The sequence below is a fragment of the Stigmatopora argus genome, chromosome 6 (assembly GCF_051989625.1).
Source record: "Stigmatopora argus isolate UIUO_Sarg chromosome 6, RoL_Sarg_1.0, whole genome shotgun sequence".
NCBI classification, from domain to species: domain Eukaryota; kingdom Metazoa; phylum Chordata; class Actinopteri; order Syngnathiformes; family Syngnathidae; genus Stigmatopora; species Stigmatopora argus.
Genome location: NC_135392.1, coordinates 15,614,504 through 15,633,737, shown reverse-complemented (window position 1 = coordinate 15,633,737; position 19,234 = coordinate 15,614,504). Strand labels below are relative to the sequence as shown.

At 40.2% G+C, this 19,234-nt stretch overlaps 2 protein-coding genes across 2 annotated transcripts; one reads left to right on the top strand and one right to left on the bottom strand.

Moving 5' to 3' along the window:
- The first annotated feature begins 925 nt into the window (after positions 1 to 925).
- cyb561d2 (cytochrome b561 family, member D2) lies at positions 926 to 4,370 on the top strand. The gene is made up of 3 exons (XM_077602326.1): positions 926 to 1,290; positions 1,376 to 1,413; positions 2,335 to 4,370. The coding sequence occupies exons 1-3, from the start codon at positions 1,161 to 1,163 to the stop codon at positions 2,836 to 2,838; spliced, it is 672 nt and encodes a 223-aa protein (XP_077458452.1). The 5' UTR covers positions 926 to 1,160; the 3' UTR covers positions 2,839 to 4,370.
- Positions 4,339 to 19,195, bottom strand: rad54l2 (RAD54 like 2). Its single transcript, XM_077602322.1, has 22 exons — positions 18,902 to 19,195; positions 17,868 to 18,087; positions 17,436 to 17,730; positions 14,078 to 14,214; positions 13,860 to 13,979; positions 13,407 to 13,642; positions 13,126 to 13,308; positions 12,790 to 12,923; positions 12,518 to 12,714; positions 12,072 to 12,414; positions 11,817 to 11,994; positions 11,532 to 11,732; positions 11,321 to 11,439; positions 10,894 to 11,012; positions 10,510 to 10,609; positions 10,205 to 10,410; positions 9,948 to 10,123; positions 9,658 to 9,854; positions 9,279 to 9,463; positions 7,412 to 7,501; positions 7,184 to 7,276; positions 4,339 to 6,741 (listed from the first exon to the last, which is right to left on the bottom strand). The coding sequence occupies exons 2-22, from the start codon at positions 18,034 to 18,036 to the stop codon at positions 5,783 to 5,785; spliced, it is 4,437 nt and encodes a 1,478-aa protein (XP_077458448.1). The 5' UTR covers positions 18,037 to 18,087; positions 18,902 to 19,195; the 3' UTR covers positions 4,339 to 5,782.
- Between the last annotated feature and the right edge of the window lie 39 nt (positions 19,196 to 19,234).

The window sequence follows — 19,234 nt, the reverse complement described above, 5'->3', positions numbered from 1 at the left end:
CAATACATCACATTACATTATATTATATTACATTAAGTTACATTACTTTTCATTACATTACTTTCCATTACATTACGGTACATTCAAATTCGTGAGGGAATTAAATAAAGTCCATTGAATATTTCATTTTGCCCCACTTGGACTGAAATCAAAAAGGGAAAACCCCTTAGGCTTCAATATGGAGATCAGATGGTATGGAGAACAATCTGTTTAGCAAATGGAATGCCACTTATCTTTCAGAAAAAAAAATGTTTTTATTTGTATTAATTATATTGGAATTTGTATTTGTGGTATCACATTGATTAGGTTTATATTCAGTTTATCTCATCTCATCTCATTTTCTGAACCGCCTTATCCTCATTAGGGTCGCGGGGGTGCTGGAGCCAACCAGCTGTCTCCAGGCCAGAGGTGGGGAACACCCTGAATCGGTGTTCAGCCGATCCCAGAGCACAAGGAGATGGGCAACCATGCACACTCTCACCCACACCTAAGGGCAATTTAGAGTGTCCAATCAGCCTACCATGCATGTTTTTGGAATGTGGGAGGAAACTGGAGTACCCAGAGGAAACCCACACAGCCCTGGGGAGAATATGCAAACTCCACACAGCTGGACGTGACCTGGATTTGAACCCAGGTCCCCAGAACTGTGAGGCCGACGCGCTATCCACTCGCTTCACCGGGCCGCCCAGTTTATTTACAGTTTATTTGATTATTTATGAGTTTATTCACATAATGTCAATTCCCATTTATCTTTAATGTTGGTAAAATGGGTTTTTACTTGTACACCGTTTCACCGTCAAGGCGCTCAAAACATGGTGGACAAAAAGGGTGTGCGTGTGGATGTTTCAGGACGTAATACATTCAGTATAGTAGGTCAATACACTTTATTTTGAAAACCTGAACCGGAGGTAGCCGGAACTTATTGTAGTTTCTTTCATCAAGATGGGGAAGCGCTCGCCTACACGTAACATCAAATATATGCATTCCCCGTCATTATAACGCTATAATAATGATGTTGTTAGGTCACGCAAGATGTCATTGAATGACCTCCATTCAGGAGAGTGATTTCTTTTTTATTTAAATTTGATCCCATATTAGTGAAGTCTGATTTCAGCATTACGGTTGACACCGTGGCGCGTGTGAGTTGATAATTCTTCAGAATGGGCCAAAGCAAAGAGGTAGTGGAACCTCGGGTGTTCGCTCTTACCCGAATATTTACCGCAGTGCTGACACACTTTCTGTGCATAAGCCTTACGGTCTTCGTCGCTGTTCTGGCTCGACCTGGTACAAGTGAGTGAGCCATGGATAATCCATACACTGTACACTTAATATACGTATTAGATGTCCTATAATTGACAAGGTGGTGTTCTTACAGGTTGGTTTTCCTGGCATCCCTTCTTCATGACATTAGCAGTAAGTTGGAAAGTTTCATCATAAAAGTCATTATTATTTTTCACAATTCCTTACATTTTGGGGTAAAAGAAAAAACAAAAACAAAAAAACATGGTTAAGCGGACCAAGTGGTTTTACCGCGTGGGCCTCACAATTCTGAGGTCGAGGGTTTGATCCCAGGTTGGTCCACCTATGTGGAGTTTGCATGTTCCAATTGGACTGAAATCAAAAAGGGAAACCCCCTTAAGGCTTCAATATGGAGATCAGATGGTATGGAGAACAATCTGTTTAGCAAATGGAATGCCACTTATCTTTCACAAAAAAATGTTTTTATTTGTATTAATTATATTGGAGGCGGCCCTATTATCGTATTGGCCCGAATATAAGACAGTGTTTTTTTGCATTGAAATAAGACTGAAAAAGTGTCGGTCAGCTTAAATTCGGGGTCTAGCCATATACCCATTCACAACGGTAGATGGCGCTAGATATGTTTAAAGCAAATGCTGAACACTGATCGTTATTGCAGTATTGCAATTCTATTGTTTTATAAGAGTAGATTGGTTAATTTACATTTCAAAAACCAGCAATTCATTTTCAAAAGTGATTGCATTTTAATTTACATATTTAAATTTTCAGATATTAAGATGAGATAGACAGTTTTTGAGTGAGGCAAAAGAACATGCTTTTTCTCTTAATAATATTATTAGAATTATTTGTTTCAGATGTGCTGTAATTATTTCTGTGTAAAAATTTAATTTGGTGTTCAAAAAGTTTTTTTTTCCAAACTTGAGTCTTCAAAAAGAGGGGGTCGTCTTATAATCAGGATCGTCTTATACTCAGGCCAATACAGTAATATGACAACATTCAACACAATTTGCTACCTGCAATACAGTATGAACTTCCTTCAATGTGAAAGTTAAGTATTGTTTTCCTTTCCACCAGTTCTCATTCTTCATGACAGAAGCCATCCTTCTATTCTCGCCCCACGGTTCTCCCATTAAGAGGTTTTCCCACAAGATGAAAGGCCGTGCTCACTGGGTTTTGCAGTGCACCTGTGTGACGTGTGCCACGCTTGGCCTGGTGTCCATCTTTTACAACAAACACCTGCACGGCAAGTCCCACTTCACCTCCTGGCATGGTGTTCTGGGCCTGATTACGGTGTGCGTGACGGTGGTGCAGTCACTGGTCGCCATGCCACTCATTTACCACTCTTTGGCCAAAGGCTGGTCGCTGGCTAAGCTCAAGCGGTATCACGCGGCATCAGGACTGGTCACCTACCTTTTCGGGAGCGTCACTTTGCTCCTCGGCTTTACTTCTGTGTGGTTCACTGCGTCGGTTGGTGACATCACTTGGTACCTGGCGGCACTGTGTCCCACTTTCAGTGCCCTCATCATCATGAATCAAGTTACTAGTGGTTATGTGGCAAGGAAACGCTTTCAGTCCTAATTCTGATAAGATGGCTGTGAAAAAGTATTTGGCCCTTTTATATAATAAGATACTTTAAAAAAATGGGGAAAAAATATTCAACATAACCTGGCCATATGTGAAAAAGGATTTACATTTGTGAAATCATAAATTAAATGATTGGACTTTAACTAACCACACTAAGGCTGATTACCAGCAGACTTGTTCTGGAACAACATATACATTCAGTCAGTGTTTATGAATCAACAATTAGGAATATTCTGGCTAAAAATTGCACCGATGGCAAAGTTCCAAGGCCAAAACCAATCTTTTTGCAAAACAGATTTGAATGATGCCTTTTGGGAGGATATTTAATGGACTGAAAGGACAAAAACTGACCCTATGCAAGATGTCTCTCATTGCATCTTGCAACAGATCGTCATATCAACTGTCAGTCAAATGTGTTGTAATGGGATGGGATCAAAACCTTGATCCAAAACACAACCATAAGTCAACTTTTAATTGCTGTAAAACAAACATTTAAGCTTTTACTTTGGCATACTAATAATCCTGACTATTTATATGATTAATATATTCCTTATTAACAAAAAACAAATTTCACTAAGTATAATGATTTGCTTTTTTACATTTACTCCCCACATTTAACACGTCTATATTTTCCATTCGTTAGTCAAGATAGGCTTGTCTTTTTTTTTTTACACCTCAGATTACAACATCTTTTGATAAAGAGAAAACACAGTGGTAATCTTGATTATGTGAATGAGGTTTGGGGGACTTTACAGAAGCAAGAAATTCGCCAGTCATGGTTTATTTGAAAATTGTAGTCTCAGCCTACATTGGCTATTCAAATATTCAAAAATCCTAAACTGGAAATATATAAACAGTTAGGTATTTTTGGTGCATTTAATTTTTTCAAACAATTGTTATGCTTCCTGCTGCTGTCTCAAGTAGTTGTGTTTTTAATTGATAATTCAATGTACATCGACATAATGGATAAGCCTATTTTTACTTTCATTCTAATGTTTCAGAAGCTCTACCTTTACTTGTGTTTCTCTAAAGAAAATGCTTTTCTATAATTGCAACTGTTTTATTTCAAACATCTGTACTTTTACTTAAATACAAACTACTACTTTTGTCATCTCAGGCCCTGATGAAGCAGGCATTATGCTATTGATCATTCTACAGGGATTGATTTGTTTTATGTATTTGTATAAAATAGATAACGTTTTTCATATTGTACACAACTACAGCACTTCCTGACATTCCTTTGTAAAATTACACCAAATTCATTTATTTTCTTTTGAGTAATATTCCACGTGAACCTTAAATGAGATTTTATGTTGTACTTTATTGTGCAGACCAAAGATGTGCGATACTGAAACATTTTCCCATATAAGACCGTAATATACTGTGTTGACCAATAGAGGTAATTCTGTCTGCCTTTGGGATTGATTTTATCCGAACAACAGCATATTATTAAAGACCATGCCGCAGTGTGTTGCTTAATAAATACATTGCACATTCACACAATAAAAGAATTTTATTTAAAAAAACTGTCATGTTCTGTTGTCTTGGTGGTATGAATCACCCATCAAAGTCAACACAAAGGTAAAAAAAAAACAAATAAATACATTTCAGATACATTACGGACACAAAAATGTGGACACTATTATTGAACGAAGTACATAAGGAAATTATAGAAAGAAAAAAGTAAAAAAAATAATGTCCTATGAACCATTATTTTTACTACACAAAACAAACACAAAAAGCCATGATAGACAAATTCAAATAACACCATGGGATCTGCTGAAGATTTTATGATCACCTTTCAGATGCCCTATACTTGATTCTAAGACAAAAAAAACATATTGAAGGGGAGAAACAAAAGTATCCACCTGACAACTGGAGAAGATATCTAAACATTTTATGCTGAGCAGTCTCATGCTCCCCATTTTTTGTCTATAGGCTAATATAACCACTGTGTCAACTTGATGCAAACAGATTCCTACATCTAAACAACCAGTGTGTCGTCATCACAATATAAAAGACACAAGGCTAGAGCAGCAGTGACCTATACTCCAATGACTGCGACTACTTAAACAAGAACTCATTGCAACTGGTTGGCTGAAGAAGCCCACAGCGCCATCTTGCTGGGCTTTAACACTGTCACTGGAGCTGTGATTGTGAATGTTCTGGTAGTGACGCTGATGTTGAACAAACACTCAAACCGTGATGAGAAAAGTTTGCTCTCAGAAATGTCGTATGAGTGACTGTTGACACTTATTTGGTTTGAGAAACAACAAGTTCACATTTGTTTTGTTATCACAATGGTTACAAAAAAGCACATACCAAGATGTAACAAGATAATTCAAGACCTCTCAGTGTCACTTAAGGCTAAATATGACAGAACACACCGTGTGCTACTGAGGGCAATTTAAGTTACATTCTTTTGAGCATTAAGGGAAAAAGTGACCCCTCCCCAAATGTATAAAACAAAGCAATGTTTATCTCCATAGGTGCTGTCATTAAACACCCCCCAAAACAATGCACATTATTTACTTGAAATAATGACAATAACTACTGTGTACAGATATCTACATGAACACCATTTTAAACAGAGGGTGGGTGCTATGTGTTTCTTCAAATGGAATATTCCAGATATTGGATTTTTAAAAATATGGCTAGTCTGTAAAATAGTAATTAATTGAGTGGGAATGCAAGAAATTTGGCCGTTTTATTCAGCATAATGATTTGCTAGTCAGACTTAGCAACAGCATTAATTCTAATGTGTGTTGAGTAAAAGTGTCTCCTTGTAGCTGTTGGGAAAAGGAGTGTTATAAAAACTAAGGAACTTTTTAATGGCTATAAATGAATATCCAGGATGAACTACATTAAGCCATTTGGTGGAAACAATAAATGCATATTGTAGAAAAAACATGATAGTGATGTGTCCAAGCGTGATTTTTCAGTGTCCTGTCACCTCTATGACATCGTCATCTGAACTATCACCTCTGTTCTCTGCACTCTGATATCTATCTGGTTGGGTCAGAGCAGCTCCCAGTAGGCTGGAATTGGGATTGTTGAAGTGAGAGAGGAAGCCAGACGAATTTGAAACAGAGTTTGGTGCGGGGTAACCAGCAGAACCGGAGAGAAGAGGGGGAGGGAACATCCGGGGCTCAGGGAGCAAGGATTGACTGTAATTGAGAGGGAAGCCTGATGAAAGCAGACCAGCCACGTTGGGGTTCATCAAAAATGGCGGAAAAGAACCCGCTGACCGCGAGGAAGTAGTCGGGGCCGAGGTTGCCGATGACATGGGAATGCTGTTGGGTGATGAGGAGAGGACGGTGGATAAAGCTGATGACGAGGGGGGAGGATGTTGCATGTTCCCTGAAGCTGAAGGGAACATGGCCTCAATGTCAGCCAGTGATTGTCCTGGTGTCTGAAGGTATGAAGATCCACCACTTGCACCTAACAGAAGAGGGTGAGTCATGTGCCCCAGGCCTCCCAACAGTGAGGAAGAGTTCAGACCCACTGGTGGAAAACTGAGCCCACTGGAGTTCATGGGCAATCCGGGGAAATGTGATGTCGCCGGAGTTCGTCTGGGTGTGGGGCCTTGACCGTCAGGATGCTTGCGTTTCATGCTTGGCGTCTCAAAACTCAAAGTGAGGAGGTTGTCGTCCAGTGGCGCGGGGAGCTCTGGAATCAGACGGCCCCCTTCTCCCGATGTATTCATCGGGGAGGCGTGCTCGTTCCCTGCGCCGATGGTGCTGTCGCCCGTGGATGCTGCGTAGTGGCTGAGCTCGCGGAGAATCTCAGAGCCCAGAGGAGAGGAGGGTCGCTGCTCCAAGTCTGGAGTCTGCTGCAGTTGCTCACCGGGAGAGGCGCAGCCGTTGGTGAGTGCGTGGATGACGGAGCGATGGCTATCTGCGGAAGAGAGGGACACAGATTATTAACTTATTCAGTTCAAAAGATGAATTTTGTCTTATGTTTTTCCCCCCGAGTGGTAAAGGAATAGCTGTCATTGGACTCCCTTGCACGTGTTGCATATACTCATTGATTAGCAACAGCGTAACAATCTTATTAAAAGAATTTAGAAACTTTTTGTAGTTTAAGTGTTTAAATGACAAAAAAATGCACACTTATTTTTACTTTTAAATTCTGGGTATGGCTATCAAGGAATTACATTTGAAAATGTATATATATATTTTTTATGGCTCTCTAGGTCAAAAAGGTTTCCGACCCCTGGTCTAATATGAAGCAGTATTATTCAGCCATTGACACATGGATAACTCCAATCCTCTCCCCCTACTCTGAAATATGTAAAATGGAAACTGTTGTTTTAATACAACAATAAACCATATTGTACCTCTTGAAACAGCAGCGCCCCCGGCAGTTGGTTTACTGACTTTTCCAGATCTAATGGCAAAAATTCTTCCATCATTTGTCCTAATGTATGTACCTGTAGACAAGAAAATGCCCTCTGCAGGTAAACGTAGTAAACATTTTTAAAGAATGAAGAGGATGGCTGCACCCAAAAGCTTTAAATCTTATCATACTTGTATAACGACAATAAAAGGCACTCAATTCAATTTACCTTTAGAGCCCCTAATTACATGAATACTCTCGCCGGCGCTTATTCGAGCTTGGACATCTGTTGTGCTGTTGGCTCCGGGGATGAAAATGTCTGCAGAAACAAAACAAAAATCCAGTGAAATAATCTTGAGTAAACAAAAATAAGGTTTCAATACGTGTCATAGCCTTCAATACGTCTCACAGCCTTCAATACGTGTCATAGCCTTCAATACGTGTCATAGCCTTCAATACGTGTCATAGCCTTCATCCGTATCACAGCCTTCATCCGTGTCACAGCCCTGCATCTTTGTCATAGAGACTTTGTATGTCACGCAATCTTGTTCTAATAAAACCTGTTGATGCGGAAAGGGGAGTCGGAGATTGGAGAGCGGAAACAGTCGAAGATTGACCGGAGTCTTACGCAGAGTAACTCTCTGTCTGTTTTCTCTCTGTGCTCCCCTTCTGCAGAAGCATCAAAATCTCACTCATCTGTCTTGGTGTGCTTACTTGTGTCCGACCTGACATCCACATAGACTGGTCCTACTGCAGACTCAAACACCAATCTGAACGAGTAACTTGGCTTAATGGTTGCAAGCCATTGGGAAATAATGTTATAGAGAGGCAATGTCCAAAATAGGGGGTTATTTTACTTAACCTAGGAAGGCTGGCAGTGGTGATTTACTGTCAACCCCTCCCAGTTCAATTGGTTTGGCACGAATAAGTCAATAGAAAATAAACAGTCGTACCTCTACTAAGGAATGCCTCTAGGTTAGTGGTTCTTAACATTGTTGGAGCTACCGAACCCCACCAGTTTCATATGCTACTTTAGTGTAAAATAAAATTCAAATTCAAGATATATAAATTCCTTGCAGCACTGATTGGCCAAGCAATGTCACGTGATCATTTGCAGCCAGTGATGGTCAAGCGGGGCACGTTATCGTGAATAGAGTCGATGTGTCTTGGCCTCCGTGGCAGAGGCTCCACCGAACCCCTGAGGGTTAAGAACCACTGCTCTAGGTACAACATTTTCAGGTTACGAAACCCTGTGATGTGCAAATGAATGTCCCAACATATGAAAACAAGATCCAAGTTATAAAATCCCCCAAAACGTAAATGCATTTCCGGTATCCGTTATTTTCTTTTGAAATTGTCCCGGTAACATTGTGGCCTGGTTTACTTCCACTTGGAGCCTTCCACAACAACAACTCTCTTCTGACCGCCGTTTGTTGTCACAGACTTCTTTATGTAAAATTATTGGTATGGATGAAATGAATAAGCGGGCCCTGTTATTAATCGAAAAACAGAAGATAAGAAAGTGGCGTGCGGTTGAGTGATATTGCAAGGAAATTCAGGATGTACCAGCATCGCTATGCTATTGAAGCAGGAGGACTCCTGAGAGATTGCTAGTCCATTGATGTTCTATTTAATGCGAAGTTGTTTTGAATTCATAATTTAAAGTTGTTTAGATGTGTGTTCAATACACACGTTCATGTCCTCCCATTAGCTTGCTCCTTACTGTACTGCACTACTGCACAAATAGAACATGTTTATGCATGCTTGTTATTCATTGTAATACATTCATAAATACGTTTATAATTTTCTTATTCTAAGGGTTTATGTGTTAGTTTTTTTAGGACCATGGAACAAATGACAGAATTTACATAGAAAGTACTGGTATACGTACGAAAAATATAAGTTAGAAAAAAAGTTCTGGAACCAATTAATTTCGTAAGTAGAGGTATGACTGCATCTCTTTTTAAAATTTGATTACACTTATTGATGTAAATTCGTAGAATAAACAATTGAAAAATATTCCGTACCTGTGGCAATAATATTAACCAATCAAATGATCTGAATGTCAGAAATGATTAAATCGAACATTGCTATACCAGTTGTGGTGACAATCCTCTGGATGTAAACTCCAGCCTTCTGCAGGAAATTAACAGGTAAACTGCTAGGAGAACTTGATCCCGCCATGCCCATAACAACTTGCCGAGGCATCATGGGAATTGGTGTTGACTGGATGGGCCTAACACTTGCTACTGGCTTGTCATCAGGCCGAGCCATTGGGCGCCTGCAAATAGGAAAATTGAGGTGATCATCACTATAGGCGCCATTGCAGAGTGAACAGGTTATTTATTAAAACCTCTTAGCGATATAGTAGATAAATGAGAATGTCTGTTTCCAGAGCTAAAAAGTTATCCAAAAATGTATAAAAAAATAATATAAGCTCCACTTTAAACAATAAAAAAGCAATATGCCACTCACCAGCCACGTTGACTGAATGCAGGTATATTAGCGAGTGCGTGGTTGCTGGCTGGATAATAAGGGGCATAAGAGGGTCGAGAGTATGGCACGGAGGCCCGTTTCTCATCCTCGTAGCCCTTTTTGGCTGCTCTCTTCTCCGCCTTTGTAAGTTTGGATTCCTTACGGTCCACTAATAAAGATTCATGTTCAAAAGGTTGCTGTATACGCAAATGGGAAGAAAAATATCATTTAGGTGCAACAAAACAACCATGATGTGAATCAGTTCAGTATTTAAAAAAAGCTTATTGTACTTTAGTGATGAGACGTGGGAAAAGCTGACAGGCTTTAAAGATGACAGGCTCATGCTCTTCAAATGACCTCAAATTTATCTTGTAATCTTCAGGTTCCTCCTCAACAAAATGCAAGAGTGATTCCACTTCCTTTCGAGTAAAATTCAGTGCCGGGTTCAGGTCATCCACTACGCGGTCTGCAATTATATCACTGCATAGTAATGTCTGTGTTTCAAGCTGTTATTTGGCTTACAATGAAAACAATTTCAATGTCTTACCAGACATGCCCTGTTTGGAGACTTGTCTATCATAGATCTTCTTTTCCAGGGTAAAGTCACATACCAGACGGTAAATATAGCAGGGTTTCTTCTGACCATAGCGGTACACCCTGCACACCGCCTGGGCGTCATGACATGGGTTCCAGGATGCATCAAACACAACAACACGGTTAGCTCCAATTAGATTCACCCCCAAGCAACCCGCTCTGGCAGGAGGAAGAAAAAACGGGAAAAGACATACTGATATCAGTGGGTAGAATCAAGGAAGTAGGGTTAGGGATTGATGTGAGAAAACTGATACGCACCTGGTAGAAAGTAGAAAGAGCAACGTTTTGGTGTTCTCTGGATCATTAAACTGATTGATCAGGCGTTCCCTTTCTGAGGCAGATGTACTTCCATCCAGTCCTAAACCGTAAAATTATTTTCCTCAGATTCTAACATCAATCCATCAATTTTTTTATTGTACATCAAGTCATCTTAGAGCACGGAATATGCATTCCCCTTAGTAGTACATTAAAGAATAACATCAAATCCATGTTGAAATTGTCCATAATGTTACAAGGGCTTCAATTTGGGGAGTAAAAAACTAGAAAAGTGAGTAGTTTTATTCAATCTAAAATTATGCTAGGTTTGTATTTAAACATTTATGAATGTTCACATGCAATGCAATTGAAGCGGATAAAACTTACGATAATAATTGAGATTGCGAACCCAGTTGGAATTCTGAGACTCAGCAGCAACGCCTTGTAATGGAATGGTTATCTTTGATAGGAAGTCCTCAATGAGAGTCAGGGTTGTCAAGCTTTGACTGAAAATGCAGGAAGAGATAGAGAGAAGACAGTGAGCTGCGGCCAACATTTGATGAAAAGAATGTAGGACTATTAAAAACTAGAGACCACAAACACGCATATCAGAGCTGTACTGCATCTTTTTTTTTTTTTTTACAACTTGTGCTCTCTTAAATGACAGCTCAAAGATGTGAAATAGGCTTACATTATTATTTTCACACCTTACCGTACAAAAGTGCAGCTAATTAAAAACAAGTCAATGAATTTCTTCTATAAACTGCTTACTGGTAGATTTGCCTTTGATGGAACAAACTGTAAAGTGACTTACCTGAAGACCAACATTTTGTCACCTCTTCTGATGCTCTCATCAATCAAATGAAAGAGCAGGACCATTTTGCCAGAGTTTTCCAGAAGCCCTGTTTGGTAGTCTGACATGATTTCCTTTGCCTATTAAAGAAATAAGATAAATGAGAGCCTGTAAAGAACCACAGGTCCTTGTTAAACTGCCTCAGCACACATTTAGGAAGGGCTAATCGCACCCATTCATAAGACATCACTTGATTGCTTCGATCCTGAGAGGGATTGAGCAACGGTGGAACGTTATTGTTGGCCTTGCTGTTGCTGGAGTCTGACGCTTTGCCTTTAGGGCCGCTGGCAATGTCGTCAAGGTCCAAGTCCTGCTCGTTTGCCTGATTCTCCTTCTGCAAGGCTTCATAAAGTACGTCTGGGTGATTCCAGATCTGGCATGAAGAAAAAAAAACAGTTTCATTAATCAGATGTGCATGATATTCATATCACATTAGAGAACAACTTTGAAGTCTTACTTTGCAGCATACACAAAACGCCTTTAAAGGGTTTAAACCAAGCCAGCCATTATTTCCTGCCTCTCTGAAGCGATTCATAAACTCGGTGTAAAGTGCTTTCTGTATAGGAGATAACCGCACCAAAATCACATGCTCCAGCTTGATTGGAAGCTGATGTTGCAGAACATCGTGGCCACGTCTAGAAAGCAGATTGTTATCATAGCAATGAATATGTGAGCAGTAGCTCTTTATGTATTATTCAGCAGTCTGCCTCACCTCTGGACAAAGCCCTCCAAAAGGCTGTGCAGCACATGACTGCGGTATCGCATCAACCGAACGTCTTGAGGCGTGCTGTCCATACATTGCCCGTTCAAAATGGGGCGCTCAAACATATTGCTGAACTCCTGGCGTGTGCCTAAGAAGTCTGGCCTAACAAAGTCCACCATGCACCAGTATTCAATGAGATTGTTTTGTAATGGGTAACCCGTGAGAACCACTCTGCGCCTCGAACGGATATTCTTCAGAGCCTGTGACGTGCTGGCATGGTAATTTTTAATGCGATGGCCTTCGTCGCAAATCACCACGTCTGGACCAGGTCGTAGAATGGACTTTTCAATGCCTAAATAAAAATAAAAAAGTGTAAAGGCACTTGTACTCACACATTATGCATATAGTATATGGTAATATTGTTATAACTGAATATGGCAAAGAGCTCTGCTCACCTTTCATAAGTTCTTGTTGTCTATCTTCCTCATCGAGATCAATGATGACAGGTCCTGCAGGCTTCTTTGATTTTCTCTTCTTGCCAGTGACAAAACTCTTTTTCATAGAGAGAAGGCGGTACATCTCATAACCCATTAGTAACACACCGCCATCACGGCTCCATTCCTCCACTACCTTGGCCCGGGCTATTGTGGTTCTGTGATGCAGGTAGTTCATGGGTTAAAAATATTGAATACAATATCATTTAATTATGCTACAATGTGCTACATACTTTTGCTCATCGTTTAGAATTTGAACTTTGAATGCACGTCCGGCAAGCAAAGCAGGGTCAGTATCAGGGGAGAGTGCTTCTTGTGGTGGGAGCCACAAGTTAAACTCTGCCAACCAGTTCTGAAGTGTGTTCACCTAGAATGAAGTCAACAAAGGGTTCAGCAAAAAAAAAAGTAGAGCAATGTAGATTTTTCCCCCCCAAAAAAATATGTGATTGAGAAAGTGTGGAGACATGATTTTTCATTATGCGTAAACAGAAGTGAGACAACCAACAAATAAGAGTGCAGACACCTACAAATTAAAATGTTCACAGACAATATGTGTTCTATTTACTCACTGGAACAATGGCCAAGACAGTGTGAGCTTCAGTATTCCGCAGGAGAATGTCAATAAAGGAAATAACCTGGAGTGTCTTGCCAAGCCCCATGCTGTGAGCTAGGATGCAACCAAACCCACTGCTGCCTTTGTATCGCTCCAGAGACTCAATCAGGTTATCATAAAGAAACCTGATACCACCAATCTAGGCGAAATGGAGTTGTAAATTTCACAATCACACAGGTGTCAGGAAAAAAAAGCCTTTTTTGGTGAACTAGCACGTAAAGGAGACTATAGAATTACCTGGTGAGGTTTGACAGCCCTGGCCAGCTGGGGAGCGAGATAAATATCCTTCTCCTCTGCAGGGTGGTTGATATTCACCATTACCCGCCCCTGGGCATCAGGCAAGTTCAGAGCATCGTTGATATGCGCTCCACTGCTCTCCTCTGTGCCGGGGGGACCACCATCATCTTCCTCACCCCCCGACTCACTGCTTATCTGCAGGGCATCCTCATCCCCAGAGCTGAGTTCAATTATATCTGCGCCATCAATAAACAGAGCATAAGAGGTCGCCGCATATACCGGATTACAATCTAGTGTTCAGGGGAATCTGTGCAGTGAATTGCATAGTTATATTCAAGTAAAATGACTTGTTTATAATTCCTCTAGAACCTAGTTAAAATTGTACAGCAGAGGTGGACTCTTTGTTTATAAAAGGGTTGTTTTAGAAAACAATACACCTATGACATCAAATACCATCTCTGATAGCTAGCTGGGGGTGTTTAGGCTCCATGTCCCCATCTTCATCACCGCTACTGTCCAGACAGATCACATCCTGCTTGCCGTGGAGGGCGGGAACCAAGTGAGACATTCCACCTAAAATGGAAGTTGGGTCCCATATTGGAATGTTGAAAATGAAAACGCGTCATCTCACTATTTCAAGTGTTTTTAACCAATACAAATTAACCATCAACCTAGTTGGGACTCCAGTAAAGTTGGAGCTGGCGTGGGATAGTCTTTTCTCTGTTGCTCCAGACGCTTCCGCCTTTCCATCTCTTCCTGTTGAGCAGCTTTGGTTCCAGCCTCCAACTGGTCCTCCTTGAGCAACTTTCTGTTGGAGACAAACAGTGATGTATTATATGTAAACTGATATTTTGTCTTAAATAAGGGACCAAACACTTAAATATGATCTATGTAAAGGTACAGTTAGCTGTTAAACATGTCTTATATTAAAATCAATTTTACTGATTGCATTAGTGAAGTGATACATTGGATTGGATTGGATAACTTTATTCATCCCGTATTCGGGAAACGTCATTGTGGCAGTAGGAAAAGCACAAAGTACAAAGCAAATCAAAGTAAATGGCATCATTGGGAATCACCAAATCAAATCATTATGACATTAGAGCAGCAAAAACACAACATGAGCAAGAGTGGACGGAGCTACCGCCGCCGGCTGCCACTTGAACGGCGCCATCTTGGTTGCTAAAACGGATAGACTCAAAAAGACGTTGTAAAGTTGGACAAAAACTGGAACCACACAAAGGAAGTCATCCACAAGATGGGGAACTTCTGCAGACTGGGACCAAGGTAGAGAATATGCAGAGTCACTCTTCAATCTTATCCGCACAGTTCCTCAGTAGTCTGGAGCTGAAGAAAACAGCAGCAGGGCAGAACTCCTCGACTCCGCTTCCGGCCTGGTAAGCGCCGACAGCTCTTGCATTTTATCCCATGATGGAATGGTTGGTCAGAAGTGTTGCTTCTTCTCCTGGCACTTTTGTCCAGCTCCAAATTTCCAGCGGTAATTGAGGTGTTGCTTCTTCTGCTGCGTATTGTAGCAGCTAGTCCCATGTGTATGACAGCGTAGGCATGGCTGAATGGTTCCAAAAAAGAAGTAGCAGAAAGAAGCCAGGCTAATAGAACAAAAAAAGTTGTAAAAAGTATAAAGTAAAAAAGTAAAGTAAAAAGGAATGTATTAAGAAATATTAAAATGTAATTAAAAAAAGATAGAAGGGCTGTAAAATACGAAAAACATAAGTGGACAGAGCTACTGCCACTGGCTTCCGCGTGACGGCGCCATCTTGGAGAAAAAAAAAAAATCTGTATACTTGGTTCAACTGAACCACTGGTGGGTGATTCAGTCTCAAGGGTTCAATTCACACAAAAACCTACCGTGTGTCCATTCCATTAACTCTGCTGATGCGATTCATGACAACTCTTCAGAACAACAACATTCAGCATTTGGGTATCACCAAATTGTTGAAAGCATTTGAGATACTCATTTTGTTTGTTACAATGTATGTTTGCGAGCAGTCTTTCGAGGCTGGTTGAAATGAGTGCTGTCCCGAGGCTTATTTTATTATTTCCGGTCCGATTTTTTTTTCATGTTTTGACATTCCGATTCAATGCCAGCCCGATGCCCATATTTTTAGACCAGTGAAAATAATGCAAAAATCATGTAACGGGTAAACAATCTTTTTTTTCATTCTTAAAATAAGCCCCGCTGGGACCTCATCAGGAAATACTATGTTTACAAATATTACATGATACCCTGCTACCAGTGGCGGGCCTTCAGGGCCTTCAAGGCCTTCTCAGCTGGCCTAAGAAATATCTGAATCATATATTATATTTTGTCCATCAATACTTATTAAATAATTCCAAATTGTCTGTTAGCTTCCTTTCATTGCTTTTCCCCCTGGTTGCACTGCTTCCAGATGTGTGTTTTCATATTGAAGCATTTAACCAATCACCTTTCAGCCATTATTTGTTGCCAGGGTCAGAATTCTGCCTCAAAGCCTTCACAATCAGTTCTGCGGGCTCTGCTGCATTAAACAAGCGTCGATAAGACTGTTGCTTTAACCAATCAGATTTCGAGTTGGCAACACCACAATGTATTGTCGCAGGCGTAGGGATACGTCATCTTTTTCACCAACTATGATTAGCTACCAAACTGTATCTGGAGCTAGCTGCACAAGCAAATATATTGGTGTTGATTTAAAGCCAGTTTCAAGACGGACTATGCCAGAAATACGACAGGACAGGCTCGACTTTCTGCATTAGCTTTGGTGGCGATAGAAAAGAAGGAAGTAAGAAAGGAGGATGGCTATTGTGTACAGTTAAAAATGATTTTTGGTGAGTAAAATATGGCTGTATTCCAAAATAATATTTAAATTGTGGGTCCAGTTCTGATATCTGAAAAACTCCAGTGTTTGTATTTAATCACTAAATGCTGCTAGGAAGTCGATTTTGCCCCATTTTAGTGCAATTTTTGCCGTTTTGCCATTGACGTCCATCGCTGTCTTTTCCCGGGGAAATCACCTCCCTGGCCCGGTTGTAATGTCTGAAAAGCTCCAGTATTTGTATTTAATCAATAAATGCTGCTAGGAAGTGGATTTTACCCCATTTTAGTGCATTTTTTGCCGTTTCGCGTATAGACGTATATGGACGTATACGTCTATATATGGACGTTCATCACTGTCGTTTTCCCAGGGAAATTATACTCGGGACTTGGTTCTGATGTCTAAAAAGCTCCAGTATTTGTATTTAATCAATAAATTCTGTTTTTGGCTGGATTCTACCCCATTTTCAGGCAATGTTTGCCGGTACGCCACTGACGTTCATCGCTGTCTTTTCCCGGGAAAATCACCCCCCTGGCCCGGTTGTAATGTCTGAAAAGCTCCAGTATTTGTATTTAATCATTAAATGCTGCTAGGAAGTGGATTTTACCCCATTTTTGTGCATTGATTCTTTTTTATGTGTCGCAGCTGAAGCTGCAGTCGAGGTTTTATAGCCATAAAATAGTTTGTGAGGGTCGGATTGATTCGTTGAAGGCACTACGAGAAAATGCACGGACCACCACTGCCTGCTACTACTCAGCTGACATGTTTGCCCAGTGGTTTGATTTACAGCAACCGAAAAGCACCATGGTACTGGAAACACATGACTACTGGATCGGATCTGACCTTGGGACTACGTTCGTAACTATCCGATACTCCACAAATAGCTGTAAGTCTACAGACACAACACACAACAAATATGGTAGGGATACGTGCCAAGGTAAGCCGGGCATCGCTGAACTTTTTCTGTCAGGCAACAGCAAAACTTTGATTAATTTGCCTAAAAAATGAACTGCCTGAAGTTATTGATTTTTGAGCAAAATTCATGATTTGTTGAATTATTCTGATTTTATTTGCAACTGCGCATGTTTCAATTTAACACGCCACTTGCCAATTCTCAGCGGGGAAGGGCACAGACAATATTTTATTGGACCAATTATTCATCCAATTATGTGTCAAATATATTGTATGTATTGAACAGGATATAGAAACATACCTGATATTTTTCCTCATATGCACAGGCTTGGCAGGTTTGCATTGTTTTGATGGCTTGGAGGATTTGGTTATTTTTGAATCTTTTTGTTTCTTTGACTTGTTGGAGGTTTTCTTGCTCTTGCTGGGTTTGCCAGGGCTGCTCGGAAGCTGAGAGCGCGAGGGTGGTCTGGAGGGCGCCCTGGACGATGGCTGGGATTCAGGCCGTGACGGTGGCTCCGAGGAATGGTCAGCAGAGATAGCTGAGGTGGAGTCCGGACTTTCTTTTTCATTCCAGCTTTGTGCACTGAAAGGTTTTCCTTTGAGAAAAGACAGTCAACCACATCTGTATTGAGTGTGACTGAAACAGTATCTAATTTTGTGTAGTGAGCATTCATGCAAGATGAAAACACACATTGCTTTTATCATACTTCCCATGAGGACAAGAAACACTCACCCGTACTATCATCATCATCATCGTCGTCATCATCTCCGGAGTTTTCATCCTCCTCATCTTCCTCCTCCTCCATATCACTATTGTCTTCCTCTTCATCATTTTCCTGAAAGTCATCTTCACTCTTAAGGCTAGCCTCCAGATCACTTTCGGAAATGGCCTCTTCAGACATGGTGTCTTACGTGGCGCTCAAAGTATTACCTATACACCTTCATCAGGGGTCCTTAAAGAAAACAAACATTATGGTTGTATAATGCCAATAAAAGACATTCAATCCAACGCAAGTAGATGACCTAATAAAACAAAGTAAAAGAAATCTATAGAATGAACCTATAAATCATAATCGGTCTCAGCATTGTTTTATGTGGATGTATTCAGCATAGCTTTAGATTTAATAATGTAACAGGAAGAGTGTACTAACCTGTTCATTATGCCTAAACTGTACCTAATTTCCTCCCTTAATTTGCTTTTAAATATAATCTACCTAATTTACTGGTACCCAATGACAAAGCAGATCAGCTCCAAAAAATGTTTTAGTTAAAGTTTTTCATTGATCGCAGGAATGTTACTTTTCATTTCGTTTTAAAATATTGTCATTTACAACACTGAACCCAATGAATAGATCAACAGCTTTACTCGTGTTTTAAGCGCTTCAAGGGTATTTAATTATCAGGCATTTTAGGATAAATATCTATGCGCTTCCTATATCTTGCACCCGCTGGTAAAGAACATTTCGGATGCACATACCTGCTTTTATAATTCAACTACTATTGTCCCCTGTGGCAATCATCAAACAACGTACCAGCTCGTTATAAAACATCAGACATATTTGCAATCCCGCCCCCAACTATTCCAGTTGATTTAAGCAGTAGAATAAAAATCGAAAACATTTGCTTCACCAACAAGGTTATAACGATGAGGGAAAATGTGTTTGCTGTGTGTTATGTTCGAACAGCTAACGTTAGTTGAATTGACATACGTGCTAATGTTCCAAGCTAGTCAGACGTGCCCACTCTCTCAATTATTTAGCAAGGTACCTTCTGCAAATATGCGTTGGCCGATTCTGGAAATGTCGAAGACGGTGATGCACACAGAGATCGCTCAATTAATGTAATGAGTATTAGTGAAAATAAATCGATTATGGTTTCTTCTCATTTCCAATTTTTTTCTCCCAAGTGTTACGGTGTATTCCTTCCTCCTAGTGTTACACTCAACTTAGTTTTCCGCCAGTATATTCCTTGAATTAATTGAAGTATTTTCTTATATTCCGTGTAATATTTCCTATGAAAACGAATCTAAAATAAATTCCATTGTTTTTAAATTTCTTATGTCTTCTAATTCAATGAAGATTAGATTATAATTGTTTTATG

Bases quoted from the DNA above. Each gene is read 5' to 3' on its own strand.
- cyb561d2 (XM_077602326.1), top strand. From the start codon at position 1,161: ATGGGCCAAAGCAAAGAGGTAGTGGAACCTCGGGTGTTCGCTCTTACC. The intron at 1,291-1,375 runs GTGAGTGAGCCA...GTGTTCTTACAG, and splicing joins TCTGGCTCGACCTGGTACAA to GTTGGTTTTCCTGGCATCCC. The intron at 1,414-2,334 runs GTAAGTTGGAAA...CCTTTCCACCAG, and splicing joins CCTTCTTCATGACATTAGCA to TTCTCATTCTTCATGACAGA.
- rad54l2 (XM_077602322.1), bottom strand. From the start codon at position 18,036: ATGTCTGAAGAGGCCATTTCCGAAAGTGATCTGGAGGCTAGCCTTAAG. The intron at 13,643-13,859 runs GTATTTGATGTC...TTGATGGCGCAG, and splicing joins CCAGCTAGCTATCAGAGATG to ATATAATTGAACTCAGCTCT. The intron at 7,502-9,278 runs GTATAGCAATGT...TTGTTTCTGCAG, and splicing joins GAGGATTGTCACCACAACTG to ACATTTTCATCCCCGGAGCC.